Source organism: Canis aureus, chromosome 4, assembly GCF_053574225.1.
Source record: "Canis aureus isolate CA01 chromosome 4, VMU_Caureus_v.1.0, whole genome shotgun sequence".
Classification (NCBI taxonomy): Eukaryota; Metazoa; Chordata; class Mammalia; order Carnivora; family Canidae; genus Canis; species Canis aureus.
This window is the reverse complement of record NC_135614.1, coordinates 77,129,234-77,147,500: the sequence shown is the minus strand read 5'-3', so window position 1 is coordinate 77,147,500 and position 18,267 is coordinate 77,129,234. Positions and strand designations below refer to the sequence as shown.

General features: G+C 46.0%; 1 protein-coding gene and 1 long non-coding RNA gene across 5 annotated transcripts in view; one reads left to right on the top strand and one right to left on the bottom strand.

Annotated features, from left to right (window-relative positions):
* Positions 1-8,458, bottom strand: part of GOLPH3 (golgi phosphoprotein 3) — a 52,319-nt gene extending 43,861 nt beyond the window's left edge. Inside the window, exon 1 of the mRNA XM_077896340.1 lies at positions 8,065-8,458. Coding sequence (XP_077752466.1) covers positions 8,065-8,289 — 225 coding nt within the window. The 5' untranslated portion in view covers positions 8,290-8,458. The remainder of the gene's footprint in view (positions 1-8,064) is intronic.
* Positions 8,459-9,514: 1,056 nt separating this feature from the next.
* LOC144313034 (uncharacterized) lies at positions 9,515-17,792 on the top strand. 4 transcript variants are annotated; one of them, XR_013378711.1, is made up of 3 exons: positions 9,534-10,811; positions 16,246-16,888; positions 17,590-17,792. It is a non-coding gene; the product is annotated as an uncharacterized LOC144313034 (long non-coding RNA). The 4 variants fall into 4 exon arrangements; XR_013378710.1 differs by lacking the exon at positions 16,246-16,888 and adding an exon at positions 15,062-15,230 and having other exon boundaries at positions 9,542-10,811; XR_013378709.1 differs by lacking the exon at positions 16,246-16,888 and having other exon boundaries at positions 9,515-10,811.
* The last annotated feature ends 475 nt before the right edge of the window (positions 17,793-18,267 follow it).

The following is an 18,267-nucleotide window of genomic DNA, read 5'->3' as shown; positions in this document are numbered from 1 at the left end:
CACCAAGAAGAGACTGATATACAGAATGTGTTCAGTAATTGGGTTAAACTGAACCTATGGACACTAAACCTGCTTCCATTTTAGGTAATATAGATCCAAAATTAAAGGACGAGCTCAATTTCAGTGAAAAAAATTTAAGTTATTCTTTTTTCTTAAAGTACAATACTTAAATGTTATTTTGAGCTTATTTCATATAACATAAAGCTTTAAAAATGGTTTTTAAGAAACTGAAACTAGAAAACGAAACCAGAGTAAAAATAACCATTAGCAATTTATATGTAGTTCTTTAATTTCCAGGCTCTCCTAGAAGGTATTGGGGGAATGGGACAACTCACAAAACTTTACCTAAGCACTATCAACAAGAACAACTTTGATCTTAAAATCTCACTCAAAACCTCCTACAAAAAAAAAAAAAAAAAAAAAAACCTCCTACAGTTGTACCCTAAAATTGTTCCTCCCACTACTGAACTAGAAGCCAAATTCTATTACAATAAAAATTCCTATGAGAATTTTCTAAACCTCAGGTTAAGAGTACAAACTTAGTATTTTCAATACTGATTCATCTCTTTCTCAACTTTTTTTTCCATTACTGCTCCCTAAAGGAGCTTTTTCAGACTTTTTTCCCTAACCACCCTTTCCCCACCCCCACAATTTTAATAAGATGAATACATTGCCTATTTATACGACCTATGCATATTTATGCTAAGTAAGAACTTCTCCCTACCATCCCCAGAACCAACTTTCATTCCCTTAGGGATCACATGACCCCCATCAAAAATACATGATTTAAAAAAAAAAAAAATACATGATTTACTTAATAAATACTGATTGAGTGATAGTATATGCCAGAAGAGATATTCACTATCAAAAAATTCTAGAACAGCAACAGAATTTCATTTTGTAGTTTACAATGAGTTCTGACATACAGAACTAAAATAAAATGGCCTTGTACATAGAGGTCTTCTTCCTAGTGTTTGTACTCCATCAAAGGACTGGCTCAGTAAATATATGATAAAAATATGGACATTGTTAGAATTCAAGATGTGGTAGTTACACAGCTTGTGATGTCATTCAAACAAGATGACCAGGCTACAGAAATGTCAGCTTCCTACCTCAAATCTCAAAAACTCAAATCCAACTCACTGCAACCCTGAAACCTGGAATTTTCTGTAAGTTTTCAGGAAGAAAAAAAAAAGACCGGCTCCCTATGTGGCTCAGTCAGTAAAGTGCCTGACTCTAGGTTTCAGCTCAGGTCATGATCTCAGGGTTGTAAGATGGAGCCCTGCATTGGGACTCTCTGCTGGGAGTGGAGAACCTACTTAGGATTCTTTCTTCCCCTTTCCCTCTGTCCCTTCCCCCCGCACTCCCCCCCCCCAAAAAAGTAAAAAAAAAAAAAAAAAAAAAAAAAATTTTTTTAAAAGGTAAAGCAGGGCACTTGGCTGGTTCAATGCTTTATCTTGGGGTTGTGAGTTCGAGTCCCACATTGAGTGTAGAAATTATTTAAAAATAAAATCTTTTAAAAAAGAAAAGAAAAAACCAAAAAGTTAAACTAAAACAGCTCCTATTCAGTTATCTTTTAATCTTCTGGTTCACTAAGTGCTTTGAGTATATGATGAAAGTTATGTCCTCTTTCTCTAGAAAAATCCACACATAATTGCTGAGTGCTCAGTTTCTAAACTCCATCTGTTAACTCCAATTTAAGAACTTTTCCACTGGGACACCTGGGTGGCTCAGTGGTTGAGCATCTGCCTTCGGCTCAGGGTGTTATTCTGGGGTTCAGGGATCGAGTCCCACGTCGGGCTTCCTGCATGGAGCCTGCTTCTCCTTCTGCCTGTGTCTCTGCCTCTCTCTCGCTCTCTCTCTCTCATGAATAAATTAAAAATAAAATCTTTAAAAAATAAAAAAAGGGGGGGAAGGATGAGTGAAAAAGGTGAAGGGGACTAAAAGTTACAAAATTCCAGTTATAAAATAAGTAAATCAAGAGGTGCCTGGGTGGCTCACTCAGTTAAGTGTCAGACTTGATCTCAGCTCAAGTCTTGATCCCAGGGTCGCGAGTTCAAGCCCTGCGTTGGGCTCCACTCTGGGCATGAAGCCTATTTAAATAAATTAATTAAAATTAATTAAAAAGTCAAGGGAGGGATCCCTGGGTGGCGCAGCGGTTTGGCGCCTGCCTTTGGCCCAGGGCGCGATCCTGGAGACCCGGAATCGAGTCCCACATCGGGCTCCCGGTGCATGGAGCCTGCTTCTCTCTCTGCCTGTGTCTCTGCCTCTCTCTCTCTCTGTGTGACTATCATAAATAAATAAAAATTTTAAAAAATAAAAAAATAAAAAAATAAAATAAAAAGTCAAGGGAATAAAAAGTACAGCATAGAGATTAGTCAATAATATGGTAATAACTGGGGATCCCTGGATGGCTCAGCGGTTTAGTGCCTGCCTTTGGCCCAGGGCGTGGTCCTGGAGACCCGGGATCCCTGCATGGAGCCTGCTTCTCTCTACCTATGTCTCTGCTTCTCTCTCCCTCTCTCAGTCTCTCATGAATAAAGTCTTTGAAAATAATAATAACAAAATATGGTAATAACTTTGTACATTGACAGATACTAACTACACTTATTAAGGCGAGGATTCTGAAATGTTTATAATTATCAAATCACTGTTATACACCTGAAACTAATACATCAACTATACTTCAATTAAAATTTTTAATAAATATAATTTAAAAATGATGTCCTGAGGGAATAAAGAAATAAAATGCTAAAAAAAAAAAAAAAAAGCATATGACACTACTTATTTGAGGTAATTCTCTATGAGGTATTCTGAAAACTCTATGGCTCTTGGAGGCAGCTATGGAAAAATCAAATAGGGAAAGGAAAATATGTGGCTCATCTGCTGCCTTTCCCCTTCAAAAATAGGGAGAGATTACAGGAATCTTGCTAATTTGGAAGTTGAATTCAAGCTTAAGCCTACCATCCTTGCTGTGGCCTCTAAAGATTTACTTAGTATCTTTTTTTTTTTAAGATTTTATTTATTTATTCTTGAGAGACAGAGAGAGAGAGGCAGAGACACAGGCAGCAGGCTCCATGCAGGGAGCCCGACGTGGTACTCAATCCCGGGTCTCCAGGGTCAGGCCCTGGACCGAAGGCGGCACCAAACCGCTGAGCCACCCAGGCCACCCCAAGATTTACTTAATATCTATGTCATTGATGCTCCATCCAGACTGAACAACCGGAATCGCAGAGGGGGTTAGGACACCCGTATTTTAATAAAAGCCACAAAGGAAAAATCACTGGTAAAAAGTGTAAAATGTATATCTAAATTCAAAAAAAGAAAAAATTCCTCACAATGACTTTAGAGATACTCCTAATAGAAAATCTGAGGCCAGACCATCTGCTTGTTGGCAAGCTGAGTCTTCTGTTCAGTAAAAAGAGAACTGGAGGGGCACTACATTCAGAATGTAAGTCAATGTCATTTTGTAAACACTGTAGATTAGAAATGTGTTAAATTGGTAATTCACAGAAAATGAACAAATGACAACCCACACAATACGGATGTCACAATGCAAAACAAAAGATGCAAATGGAAGTCCAAAATGGACAAAATTATTCTATGTTGAATTCTAAAGTAAAGCTAGTGGGTACCCTTGAGGAGTAGGCAGTAACTTGAAAGGCATCACCTGGGGCTTCTGGAAAGTGGTTCTATTTCTAGATGCTTTTTTTTTTTAAGATTTTGTTTATAGGCACACAGAGAGGCACAGAGACACAGGCAGAGGGAGAAGCAGGCTCTCTGCAAGGAGCCCAATGTGGGACTCGATCCCAGGACCCTGGAATCCCCACCTGAGCCGAAGGCAGAAGCTCAACCACTGAGCCACCCAGGCACCTGACCTAGGTGCTGTTTAACAGTTGTGTTCAGTTTGTGAAAATTCATCACACTTACATGCACTTTCCTGTATACATTTTTGAACAAAAAAAATTTTTTAAAAAGCCATAATATCGGGATCCTTGGGTGGCGCAGCGGTTTGGCGCCTGCCTTTGGCCCAGGGCGCGATCCTGGAGACCCGGGATCGAATCCCACGTAGGGCTCCCTGCATGGAGCCTGCTTCTCCCTCTGCCTGTGTCTCTGCGCCTCTCTCTCTCTCTGTGACTATCATAAATAAATAAAAATTTAAAAAAAATTAAAAAAAAAAAAAGCCATAATATCTCAGCTTTCTTTAGAAGTCAAAGTAAAGGGTGCCTGAGTGGCTCAGTGGATTAAGTGTCTGCCTTTGGCTAAGGTTGTGAACCCAAGGTCCTGGGATCAAACCCCAAGCCAGACTCCCTGCTTCTGCCCCTCCCCCTGCTTGGGCTCTCCCTTGTGTGCCATCTCTCCATCTCTCCCTCTCATGAGTAAATAAAATCTTAAAAACAAAAACAAAAACAAAAAAAGTAAAACCAATTTTCACCATTTTATGATTTCTTAACTTTTTCTCAGTTGTTTGGATTTCAAATATAATAGTTCTCACACACACACCCCGGTAATATATCCATCATTAATGACCTAACCTAACCTTAAATTTTAGGTTTTAATATCTTTAGAGTACCCAAAGATAACAAAGATGGATGTAAGCTAAAGCAGTCAATTAACCTACATATTGTCCCTAAAGCTTGAAACTTACTATCAAACAAATTAAAATCTTTTTTTGCTTGTTTTTGTTTTACAGATTGTATTTATTTATTCTTGAGACACAGAGAGAGGCAGACACAGGCAGAGGGAGGAGGAGGCTCCATGCAGGGCGCCCGATGTGGGATTCGATCCCGGGACTCCGTGGTCACGCCCTGAGCCAAAGGCAGACAGACGCTCAACCGCTGAGCCACCCAGGTGTCCCCATAAATTTAATTATTAAGAAGCATAAACGCCTAGGCTCTAGGTAAGAGTAATTCCTTACCTCCTATATAGAATGATACAAGTTGAAGACACAGGGGGGAAAACCTCCCAAAACTTATGAATGGAGAAGGTTATAGGTCTGGTTATTAGTACTATAAAGATGTGAAGGGATCCCTGGGTGGCGGTTTGGCGCCTTTGGCCCAGGGCGCGATCCTGGAGACCCGGGATCGAATCCCACATCAGGCTCCCGGTGCATGGAGCCTGCTTCTCCCTCTGCCTGTGTCTCTGCCTCTCTTTCTCTCTCTCTGGGACTATCATAAATAAAAATTTAAAAAAAAAAAAAGATGTGAACACAAGTTATATAGGTAAAACCCTAAATCTAAAACAATGTCAAATCCCAAGCCCATCCACCTCTACTTCAATTCCCTGGGCTTGCCTGCAAAAGGGGAAATAAAAAGTTTCTCTATGTGATTGCTGAAATCACAAGAAATGGTCAGAAGTGACTAGTGTCTGGACCTTAGCCACGAGATGCCAAACTACAGTGGCTCCTGACAGAAGCACAACACATGGTTTCAATTTACCTGCCACCAAAGAAATCTAAATTGTCTACCTTTTTAAGTACCAGTAAGCTTCAACAAATTCTTTAGATTATCTTCATGAATACCACAGAAACATAGCAAGTCAATATGCTTCAGCTTAACCTTTTCCAGTAACACATATTTGGGAAACAAAGGTACTTTTTCACCATAATTTCTCACTTGGAGTGACTCAAATCCAAAAGCTAATTTTGGTTTTAGTTGGGGTTTTTGTTTTCCGGCTTTAAGTTTTAATTTTACACACAGGACGTATCCACACAGAAAACTATCAAAAACTATAAACCAAAACTGTTCACTCAGGAATATAGATGACTGCCATCTTCATTTTTTTCTTTTTTTGGTATTTTCTAAAATGTTACTTTTGCTCCAAAAGGGGGGGGTGGGGGGGAACGGCACTTAAAGTAAAATATTTATTACCAAGATTCTAAATTGTGAAGCTTAAAAATCTGGCAAGTTGAATACTTCCTAAAAATCACATTTCTAAGACATTCTATCCACAGACCATCCCCAACTTAATTTTTCAATGTTATGCCTGTACAAAAGTAATACTTCAAATTCTGATCTTTTCCTGGGCTAGTGATCTGCATACAATTTGCTAGGCATAGCCACATGATCACAAGGGTAACCAATGGATGTACTTACAACCATTGTTTTTTCACTCTCAATACGACATTCAATAAATTACATGAGCTATTCAACTTTACTATAAAATACGCTTTGTAATAGATGATTCTGCTCAACTGTAGGCTAACATAAAACATGTTCCGCGCATGTTTAAGGTTGGCTAAGCTAAACTATAATGTTTGGTTGGTTAGTACTAAATGCATTTTCAACTTAAAATACTCACTTTATGATGGGTTTATCAGAATATAACCCTACCGTAAATTAAGGAAGATCTGTATATTGTTTTCGTAATGAACAAAAAAGAGTTTCACATACAATCTGCTCCCATCGTAACTCAGTAGTTAAGAAACCTACTGAGAGCCCCTTTCACACTCAGAGGGAGGTCTTTTCAAGTGATCATTATTAAAACCTACAAATGAAAAAAAAAAAAAAAAACCTACAAATGGGAAACCTAGATGTCACAAATATTCTAGACATTTCTATCAAAATAATTTTAAAGATTTTATTTATTTATTCATGAGAGACACACAGAAAGAGGCAAACACAGGCAGAGGGAGAGGGAGAGGGAGAAACAGGCTCCATGCAGGGAGCCGGATGTGGGACTCAATCCCGGGTCTCCAGGATCAGGCCCTGGGCCGAAAGCAGACACTCAACCACTGAGCCACCCGGGATCCCCTCAAAGTAAATTTATTTTCACTAAATCACTAAATACTAGGAGGCCACAGTCCATATAAAGTTTTGGTGAAATAAGACTAAATTGTTTTATAAAGATCAAATTTTTTGCCCACCTTTCTGAGCTGGGAAAACTTTATTAAAAACCAAAACAAGGTACACCTGGGTGGCTCAGCCGGTGAAGCACCTGTCTTGGGCTCAGGTCATAATCTCAGGGGTCCTGGGATCCAGCCCCATATCCCCGTATCAGGCTCTCTGCTTCTCCCTCTCCCTCCATCCCTGCTCCTGCTCTCAGCTCGCTCACTCCCTCAAATCAATAAAATCTTTAAAAAATTTTTCAAAACAAACTTGGGATAGCTCTGTGTTTTCCTTATTTGACTCTTAAAAAGTGTACAGTTTCTGTGCTGGGATAAAACGAGCTTCTAGAACCACCTCCCCATGTGTGACTTACAGACTATCCATTCATCCAGCTGATCAGCTGCACGTCTCTAAAAATAATCACTTTCGTACATCAAAGGATATGTGATGAAGCCAACCTAGGAAAACCTTAACGACAGAACCTAGGAGGAGAATATGCAGATATCCCACCTTAGTAGGTTTCCTCCCACTTCTCCGTGTGTGAAAGACACTGAGACCCAAGACACTGAGCTGGAAATAACCTTTCGAAATCCCACCACCGAGACCGCCCTGGCAGCTTTAACCTAGACCTGGGGCTGCGAGACCTTTCGGTCCAACCCCACAGCCGCCGTGTGCAGCGCTCCGAGGGAGAGGAAGTCTTCCCTTCGGATGGCGCGGCGTCCTGGAGACTAGTCGACCGGTGACATGCAAAAGTGACGCTGAAAATAATCTCTTACCCAAAGCAAAGTTACTACCTGGGAAGTCCTTTTCCGGAGGCGTCGTGAGAATTTTGTCGGGACTTTTAACTTTTTATCAGGTGCAAAAGGACTTTCGCCTCCATTAGCACTTCACTGAAATGTTTCGAAATTCCCAACGGCACAGGGTTAAGTGGTGTGCGCGCGTGTGCGTGGGTTCTGGTCTCCCCCCCCCCCAATAAAGCAGAGCCGTGGAGCCCCCCCAAGTCCGAAGGCCTGCAGGGCCCGCGGGAGCGCGGGGTGCTGGGGGTCCCAGGGGTCTCCCCCCAGCAGGCCCTCCGCGGCGGGGGGGGGGCCTCCGCGGGTCAAACAGGCGGGAAAAGGGGGGAAGCGGTGCAGAGCGCCGGGGAGACTGTGGAGGAGCGCGGGCAGGGCCTGCGGGCGCCCGGCTCGGCCCCCGGCTCGGCCCCCGCCGCCGCCCCCGCCGCGCCCCCGCCCCGCACCTCTCGGTCCTTGAGGCCCAGCAGGAGCACCTCCTCCATCAGGGTCAGCCGGGTCTCCTTGGAGTCGCCCTTGTCGTCGTCGTCCTGCTCGTCGCGGCGGCTCTGCGCGTCGTCCTCGCCGCCGCCGCCGCCGCCGCCCGCCACCCGCTCCTTGTCGGCGGCGCTGCGGGAGGCCTCGGTGCGCCGCTGCACCAGGCCCGAGCTGCGCTGGGTCAGCGAGGTCATGGCTCCCGCCGGGACGCCGCGCCGCGCCGAGAGGGCCGCGGGACCTGCCGGGCCTCCCTCCTCGCCCCCCCGCGGCCCGCGGCCCGGGCTTCCGTGTTAGATCGCGGCGCCCGGGCGACGTCCGTCGGCAGCGGGGCCGGGGGCAGTCATGGGGAGACGGGCCGGCGCGAGACGGGCGGGCCGGCGAGGCGAGGCGAGGCGAGGCGAGCAGCGCTCCCCGCTCGTGCGGCCGCGGCCCGGGGGAAGCCGGGCTCCGGGCGGCGGCGGCGGCGGCGGCGGCTGGGGCTGCGCCTTCCCAATATGGCGGCGCCAGCTGACGTCACCGGAGGATGTGGCACCGCCGGCGCGGGGCGGGCCCGAGGGCGCCGGAAGCGGGGGGCGGGGGCGGGGCTCGCCGCTCCGCGCGGCTCCCGCGCCCTCGGGTCTCCGCCGGCGCTCGCCCTGGCCGCCCGGCCCGCGGCTTCTGCCCGCGGCGCGTGACGTGCCCTCCCTTCCGCCGCCCTCCCCCCGCCCCTCGAGGATCGGGGCGCGGCATCGGGCCGGCGAGGCCCCCACGAAGGACGGTGGACCCCGCTCAGCCTCGAGCCGTGGCCGCATCACCCGAGACGCCGCCATGCGCGGAGTTGGCGGGGGGGGGGGGGGGAACCGGAGGGGGGAGGGGCGGGGGTGCTGGGAAGGCTGGGACCCGAGGGGGCGGGGAGAGGGGGCCCGGGGGGGGCGGGGACCGCGGGGGGAGGGGCGGGGGGCTCGGATGCGGCCGGGGAGGGCGGGGACCCGAGGGGCGGGGAGAGGGGGCCCGGGGGGCGGGGACCCGAGGGGAGGGGGCGGGGGTGCTGGGAAGGCTGGGACCCGAGGGGGCGAGGAGAGGGGGTCCCGGGGGGCGGGGACCGCGGGGGGAGGGGGCGGGGGGGCCCGGATGCGGCCGGGGAGGGCGGGGACCCGAGGGGGGGACCCGAGGGGGGAGGGGCGGGGGTGCTGGGAAGATTGGGACACGCGGGGGCGGGGAGAGGGGGTCCCGGGGGGCGGGGACCCGAGGGGAGGGGAGGGGGGCGGGGTGGGGGCCCGGATGCGGCCGGGGAGGGCGGGGACCCGACGGGGGGGACCCGAGGGGGGAGGGGCGGGGGTGCTGGGAAGATTGGGACACGCGGGGGCGGGGAGAGGGGGTCCCGGGGGGCGGGGACCCGAGGGGAGGGGAGGGGGGCGGGGTGGGGGCCCGGATGCGGCCGGGGAGGGCGGGGACCCGGGTCCCCGAGTCCCCGAGAGACCCAGGAAGGACGTCGCTGGCGGCCGAGAGTTCGCGCCCGCGCCCGGACCCGCAGGAGTGGCGGCCGGTGCGTGGCTCGCGGGCGGCCGCGTGGTCCCGCGAGCACCGAAGCGGCAGGACGAGCCCGGAGCCGCCCGCGAGAACGTGCCCGTGGCCTCCCGACGTGGGACCCGGGGGGCGCGGGGAGCACGGTTCGTGCCGAACGCGTCAGCACCCTTGACCTCAACGACCTTTTTTATGGAGACCATAAAGCCGTTGGGTTTCGTGCCACGTCTTCGTGCAGATGGAACCCGCCCCCCGCACCCCGCACCCCCCCATTTTATTACAGGTGAGATCGTCTCGGCGAGCTTCCCGGTTGGGCCGGCTCGGGCCAGCTCCCGGAGCCCAGGTGCGGAGCCTGGGGTGGAGGCCGGAAGGGTGGGCCTCGTAAGTCATCCAGAAACGGCGTCGAATCAACGGGGACCACAGGCTTCGGCCCCAGAACGATCTAGACAGAAGTGTATCGTGACAGGACGTGAGCTGTAAGAAAGGACGAACGCCGCAGTAAAACCGTCCCATCGAACATTCTCGCTACAGAGTTCTCCCCCCCCCAGACCCATCATCCCAAACTCCGGCCGCACACCACCACCACCCCACGTCCTGGAAAGTGAAAATGCTAAGTATGGGGCGGGGAGGAGCGCGGGGTGAGCCCGAAGGAGACCCTCCCTCTTTCCTATCTTTCCGGGCAAGGGTCAATGTCTCCCATTCACCTGTTCAACTTTTTTTTTTCTTTAATGTCTCTCCCTATTCTTTCCCAAATAGCCTAAAATGTTTCCTTTTGGAAGAAATGTAATGAATGTGTTTAGGATAGTCAAATACGTAGTTGGAGGATTATAAAAATAGAGTGAAACTCTCTCTTCCAGCCCTGCCCCTGTTCACCCCAGTTGTTCACCTCTTCTCCTCCGGTGGTTTCAAATACTTCAACAAATTCTCTGGTACTCCTCTCAAAAGAGAAAGCCTAACTCCCCTTCCCTTGGGTGTGGACCAGACACCTCCACCCTCCTCCAATGAGCAGAATGTGGCAGGTGTGGCTGTGTGTGACTTAGACTAGATCCTACAAGTCTGCAGCTTCCTGTGCTCCGGCTCCCTCTCCCTGTCCCTCTCCTCTGTCTGTCTCTACTTCTCAGATTCTCCCCTCATTCACCGAGAGAGGCTGGATGCCACATCATAGCCCGTCAAGCAGTGCTATGGAAACGTCCAATGGGAAAGAGCAATAGAGGTGAGGCATCTGGAAAACCGGGCTCCCAACCCCACTCAAACCCTTACTTCACATCTGATTGCAATCTCATGAAAGATTCTTTTTTTTTTTTAAAGAATTTATTTATTTATTCATGAGAGACACCGAGAAAGAGGCAGAGACATAGGCAGAGAGAGAATCAGGCTCCCAGCAGGGAGCCCAATGCCCGGGACCCCAGGGTCACAATCTGAGCCAAAGGCAGATGCTCAACCACTGAGCCACCCAGGGGCCCCTCTCGGGAAAGATTCTGAACCAGTTAGTACCACCCCACTAAGTCATTCCAGAACTGAGCTACAAAAACTGTGAGATAATAAATGTTGGTTGTCCTTAGCTGCTAAGTTTTGAGTCATTTGTTATGCAATAATAGGCATTAAAATACTTGGGTGCTTATACAAAACAAACGTGACAACAAATCGTATCGTGATGAAAATTGGGGCTGCAAGGCTAGATTGGTCCGTGGGACTCTTCATCTTGCCGTTTGAGTTTGAGCCCCACCTGGGATGTAGAGATGATTCAAATGAAATAAATGAACTTTTAAAAACAGAGTGTTGTTGTGAATATCAATAAAGGGAAACCTCACTACAATAGAGATCAGGAGGCTAGACAGGGGAGGCTACAAGGGGGAGCCAGCCCACTTACCTCAATTACAGACCCCCAACAGAAAAATCCACAAAAGGAAACTATCAATTACAGGCCGGGACAGGGAAAAGGTGTATATTGCGTTTCCTTCAACAAATCAACTACCTCTGCAACTCAGCCAATAAGAAACCTTCATCACCCTTACTTTTCTCCAGTAGCCTTAAAAAACACCTGGGTGGCTTAGTCCTTTGAGTGTGGGACTCAGATTTAGCTCTCAGGTCATGATCTTGGGGTCATGGGATGGAACCATATGTCAGGCTCAGTGGAGAGTCTGCTTGAGATTCTCCCCCTCCCCCTCTGCCTTCTCCTCTCTCTCTCAAATATTTAGTGGGAAAAAAAAAGAAAAAAAAAAACTCGTCCCAACTTCCCTCTTCTCCATAAATTTTTCTCTTTTGTTTGCTGGACTTGCCTATGGTTTTTCCATAGCCTACGTGTTCTGCATTGCATTTCTCTGGTGTTCCCAAATAAACACATTTTGGTAGTAAAATGTCTTTTTTTTTTTTTTAATATTTATTTATTCATGAGAGACACAGAGCATGAGAGAGAGAGGCAGAGATACAGGCAGAGGGAGAAGCAGGCTCCCTGCAGGGAGTCCGACATGGGACTCCATCCCAGGTCTCCAGGATCACAACCCAGGCCGAAGGTGGCGCTAAACCACTGAACCACCGGGCTGCCCAGTAAAATGTCTTTTACTAACACTTTCTTGGATATCCTTCTAGAGATTTTTTTTTAATGTATATTCAAACAACTATGAAAACATTCTCCTTCCTTTTTTATGCAAATAATAGATTATAATACACATTATTTTTCACTTAATGTTAGAAAAAAACGTTCTCTATCAATACTTAACAGCTTCAGAGCACCTGGGTGGCTCAGTCCGTTAAGCCTCTGCCTTTGGCTCAGGGCATGATCCTGGAGTCCCAGAATCAGGGTCCGCATCTGACTCCCTGCTCAGTGGGGAGCCTGCTTCTCCTGCCTCTCCTCATCCCTCACCCCCCACCCCCCACTGTGTTCTCTCTCCTGCCTCCTCCCTCTCTTTCTCTCTCAAATAAAATCTTTAAAAAACTTAACAGCTTCTTCATACTTTGTTTCAGCTGCATTGTATGCTATCATAACATACTTTTATTTAGTCAGTCCCCTATCGATGGACATTTAGGTTGTTTTCCATTCTTTGCTATTACAAACAATGCTGTAATAAATATAATGAAGAGCCACATGTTTTGTCCACAAAAATGCATGCTCATGGTCTGTTTATTCATGCACACTCTTCAAATTACTAAGACTTTACACAACTTCATTGTTTTTTCAGTTTTACTAGCATTTTTTTCCCTGTTTTTGTTTTCCACAAGCTAGACTTCAAAATCACCTTAATTGGAAAGAAAGGAAAAGAAAAGAGAAGGAAGGAAATAAGGTTATGATATTTGGGGAACCAAAATATATATTCCTAATAACAATGACTTTATTTATTGACTACTGAATATGTGGCAGGCATGTTCTCCAGTAGCCCCCACCAGAGTCCTGCAGAGGAGGTACTCATGCTGCTCCCCATAAACCCCAACTACCTTATGCAACAAAGCCTGTCAGCATACTTCATGCCCAAGCAGAAGAACCTGGAGGTGCATAGGAGTTAGCACTTCAAGCTGGCAAAGTTCCCCTTTCTCTCTTCAAATGGATTTTTGAGATCCTTTATGCGATTTCTCCGTGGCACTTAGCTGCAGCACGTTCAACAACATATTCTTTTTTTTTAAGATTTTATTTATTTGAAGAGAGAGAGAAAGCATGAGCAGGTGGGGGGAGGTGGAGAGGGAGAAGCAGAATCCCCACCGAGCAGGGAGCCTGATGTGAGGCTCAGTCCCAGGACCCTGAGATCATGACCTGAGCTGAAGGCAGATGCTTAACCAACTGAGCCACCCAGGCGCCCCCAACAACATACTCTTGATATGTCTCTCTCCCTCCTTCGCTCCACCCTCCCCCTCTTTCTTGCTTCTGTTCTTGGGAGTTACACTCCCTAACAAAATAGTGGCACAGAAGCCTCTGTCTTAAGCTCTGCTTTCTGAAAATCCCAGGTTAAGGCACTCACTTTATTTGTAAAGAAACTGCAGTTCAGAGAAATTAATCTGTCCAACATAACACAGCTGGTAAATTGCAAGCCTGGGTTAATAAAAAACATATCATTAGAACCCCAGTCCTTAATTCAGTCATTACACAAATATCTGTATTTATGCATACTTGCTGTATGCCAGGTACTGTGCTAAGCAATGAGGATATTATAATAAACCAAAAGAGACACAGTCATAGTTTCATGAGGCTGTTTAGGGGAGGGCACAGATACTAAGCAAATCATCACACATCAATGTATAAATTGAGCACTGCTTTGAATATATTTGAATACAGAAGGAATATAGTATTATGGGAGCATGTATTCTCAAATATATGAGAAACTTATATTTTATCTGGGACTCAAGGAAAGCAACTCTGAGGAAGTAGTAAGCCAAAGAATAAACAGAAATTAACTAAAACAAACCTCTCATTCTTGAGAAAAAATAGCATGTGCCAAAGCCCTCTGGCAAGGAGAGATCATGGGATGATGGAGAATGAAATAGAAAACCATTTTGGCTAGGCTAAAGGAGAAAGTGTTGTCAAAAGCAATAGAGACAGACAAGAATCAAATCATGCAGTGCCATAAAGCCATTTAAAGATTTTGGTCTTTTGGGATGCCTGGGTGGCTCAGCAGTTGAGCACCTGCCTTTGGCCCAGGCCATGATCATGGAGTCCCCGGATCGAGTCCCACATTGGGCTTCCTGCGTGGAGCCTGCTTCTCCCTCTGCCTGTGTCTCTGCCTCTCTCTCTCTCTGTGTGTGTGTGTGTGTGTGTCTCTCATGAATAAATAAAATCTTTTAAAAAAATAAAGATTTTGGTCTTTTTCCAACCAAACACAATGAGAAATCATCAAAGATGCTTTTAAATGCCCCCCTTGTGAGGTGCCTGGGTGGCTCATTCGGTTAAGTGACTGACTCTTGATTTCGGCTCAGGTCATAATCTCAGGGTCATGATCTCAGGGAGTCTCTTTCTCCCTCTCCCTCTACCCCTTCTCATTCTCTTTCTCTTTCTCTCTCTTTCTCTTCCCTGCGCCCCCCCCCCCCCGCCTGCTCAAATAAATAAATAACTCCTTTGTACGGGGAAGGATGGAATGGGGGGGTATGTAATATTACCAGATCTGCATTTTGAAAACCTCACCCAATACACAAAAGAGATGGTCACAATGGACACAGCAGCCAGTTAGTTTTGCAGCAATCCCACAGGAACTGATAGCTACCTAACTATGACCGTGGAAGAAGAAGGAAAAGTAGAAGTTTCCAAGAGATACTTAAGAAGCCAAATTAATGAACTCACTGGAAGATTGACTGTGGAGTGGGTAGACCACAAGGAAGAGAGGTTTTCTGTTTCTTTTTTTTTTTTTTTTTAAGATTTTATTGATTTATTTGACAAAGAGAGCAAGAGAGCACAAGCAGGGAGAGTGGCAGAGGAAGAGGGAGAGAAGCAGGCTCCCCGCTGAGCAGGGAGTCTGATGTGTTGCCTATCTTTATCCTGAGACTCTAAGATCATGAAGACCTGAGCCGAAGGCACCACCAGGCACCCCCAGAAGAGAGATTTTCAGGGATGATTCTCTACCTCTGGCTGTGTAAGAATGTACAGGAGAGACCATTCACTGAGCTAGAGACCATTGGGCCCCAAAAACATTTGCATTTGCATTTATTTCAGGTGAGTTTTTGAGAAGTGTATGAAACTTCTATTTTTTAAAAAAGATTTTTTTTTATTTATTCATTAAAGACACAGAGAGAAAGAGGCAGACACAGGCAGAGGGAGAAGCAGGCTCCATGCAGGGAGCCTGATGTGGGACTCGATGCAGGGACCCCAGGATCTCACCCTGGGCCAAAGGCAAGCGCCAAACCACCAAGCCACCCAGGGATCCCCGTGTATGAAACTTCTAAGAAGAGATGTTGTATACGTAGTTGGATGTACAGGTACTTTCTGTTCTAATCTGATAAAAATTTCAAAACACAAAATGGAACTGTAGAAGAACTATGAGAGAACTCTTATAACCTAGGAGAGGAGATGCCTTTTTTATCATGATTCAAAATTTGATAAGAAAAAAAATTTTGAAATAATTATGGATTGAGGCGCCTGGGTGGCTCATTGGTTAAGCATCCAACTCTTAATTTTGGCTCAGGTCATGCGTGACCTCATGGTTGTGAGATCAAGGGTCATGTTGGGCTCTTCGCTGGGTGGAGCCTTCTTGGGATTCTCTCTGTCTCTCTCTCTCTCAAAAAAAAAGAAAGAGAGAGACAGAGAGAAGAAAGAAGAAAGAAAGAAAGAAAGAAAGAAAGAAAGAAAGAAAGAAAGAAAGAAAGAAAGAAGAAAGAAAAGAGAGAGAGAGAGGGAGGAAGGGAGGGAGGGAGGGAGGAAGGAAAAAGAAGAAAAAGAAAGAAAGAAAGAAAGAAAGAAAGAAAGAAAGAAAGAGAGAGAAAGAATTATAGATTGACAAGAAGTTGTAAAATTAGTACAGAGAGGTCTTGTGTAGTCTTAACCTGGTATTCCCCAATGGTAACATATAACTATAGTACAATACTAAAACCAAGAAAGGAATATTGATATAATCCACAGACATAAAAAAAAAAATCCACAGACATTATTCAGATTTCACAGGTTTTATATGCGCGCGCGCGCGTGTGTGTGTGTGTATGTGTAGTTCTTTGCAATTTTACCACATGTGCAGATTTGTGTAACCACCACCAATCAAGATACAAAATTGTTGGGACCCGTGGGTGGCTCAGCAGTTTAGCGCCTGCCTTCGGCCCAGAGCGTGATACTGGAGCCCCAGGATCAAGTCCCGCATCAGTCTCCCTGCATGGAGCCTGCTTCTCCCTCTGCCTGTGTCTCTGCCTCTCTCTCTCTCTCTCTCTCTGTGTGTCTCTCATGAATAAATAAAATCTTTTAAAAAAAAGATACAAAATTGTTTTCTCACCACAAGATCCCTCATGTTACCCCCTTAGAGTCCTACCCCTTCTCACACTCCACCTCTAACCCCTGGCGACCACTCATCTGTTCTATTATTTTGTCATTTGAGAATGCTGTATAAATGGAATCATACACTAGGCAGCCTTTTGAGATAGCTCTTTGTCACTCAGCATAATTCCCTTGAGGTCTATTCTGTGTATCAATAGTTTGATCTTTTTTATGCCTGATGGTATGGATGTTCCACAGTTTATTTACCCATTCACCCACTAAAAGACTTTGGGTTATTTACAAATTGTATGTATTACAAATAAAGCTACCATGAACATTTGTGCACGTTTTTATGCATACATGGTTTTCATTTCTCTGGGATAAATACCTAGGAGTGCATCTGGGGTCATATGGTGTGTGTGTTTAGCTTGTTAAGAAAATCCCAAAATGTTTTCCAGAGTGGTTATTCCATCTTACATTCCTACCCCAGCTTTGCTCTAAAGCACAGCAGTATTATTGATATAACTAGCAAACCTTTTAGAGGCATTCAACAATATTATTTCTTTTTTAAAAATTTGGTACAATGATTGAAAAGATTATTGACCACTTGTTATATTCCAGAGATGGCTCTAAGTGTCTAAATGTCTTACACACTAATTTTAGTTATTTTTTAAAGATTTATTTATTTGAGAGCTCATACGCATGCACACTCAAGAAAAAAGGAATAGAGGGAGAGAATCCTCAAGCAGACTCCTCCCTGAGGGCTGAGCCCAACGGGCTAGATCTCAAGACCCATGAGATTGTGACCTGAGTTGAAACCAAGAGTCAGGCTCAACTGACTGAGCCACCCAGGTGCCCCTTTTGCACATTAATTTTAGACTAAACTGTATAGGTCACAATTTTTCTCTTCCCTATGGTTGTACATCCACATCCTTGCTATCGCTTTGCAACATGTGGAATATACTTTATTACTCCTTGCCATGGGCTTGACCTAAGTCTCTACCTTGGGGTTGGCCATGTGACTATCTTTGGCAAATAGAATATTAGCCAATAGGATGCAAACAAAGGCGTGAAACAGGCTTATGCAGTTGTGCTTTTCCTTTTATGCTCCTAGCTGCTGCCACCATGAGAAGAGCTTCTTTCATGGCCATGAAAACACTTCCTCCGGGTAGTCTGCTAGTCCCAGAGGAATGAGAATGAAGCAGACAAAAGCAAATACACAGCTTGGAGTCAAGCCTCGCCAAGCCCAGCTGAGATCTGCAGAGCCATTCTAGCCACGTCACGATCGTTGAAATAAATGCTTACTGTTGTGTGTCACTAAGATTATGTGTTATCGGGCAGCTCACTTAGTTCTCACAGCATCCTGATTACGTATTATAATAGCCCCATTTTACAGAAAAGAAAATCAAGACACAAAGAGATTAAATATCTTGCTTAAAATTCCACAGCCTGATCCCAGAGCCCGTGATCTTATCAGGATCTCACAGTGACTCAATGAATTCAAGACAAAAACAACTACACAGAGTGGTTTGTCAGAAAAGACAAAACTCCAGCAAGACAAATGCAAAGTTTCAAAGATTTAAAATTTTGTGAATAAGTAATAAATTCACATACTTCAAAAATCAAAGGGATAAAAGGGATATCCAGAGAAGTTGCACTTCTACCTACAAACCATCAACAGACCTAATTCCAACACGTCCCTTATGAATTTTTTTTTTTTAAGATTTTGTTTATTTATTCATGAGAGACACAGAGACACAGGCAGAAGGAGAAGCAGGCTCCATGCAGGGAG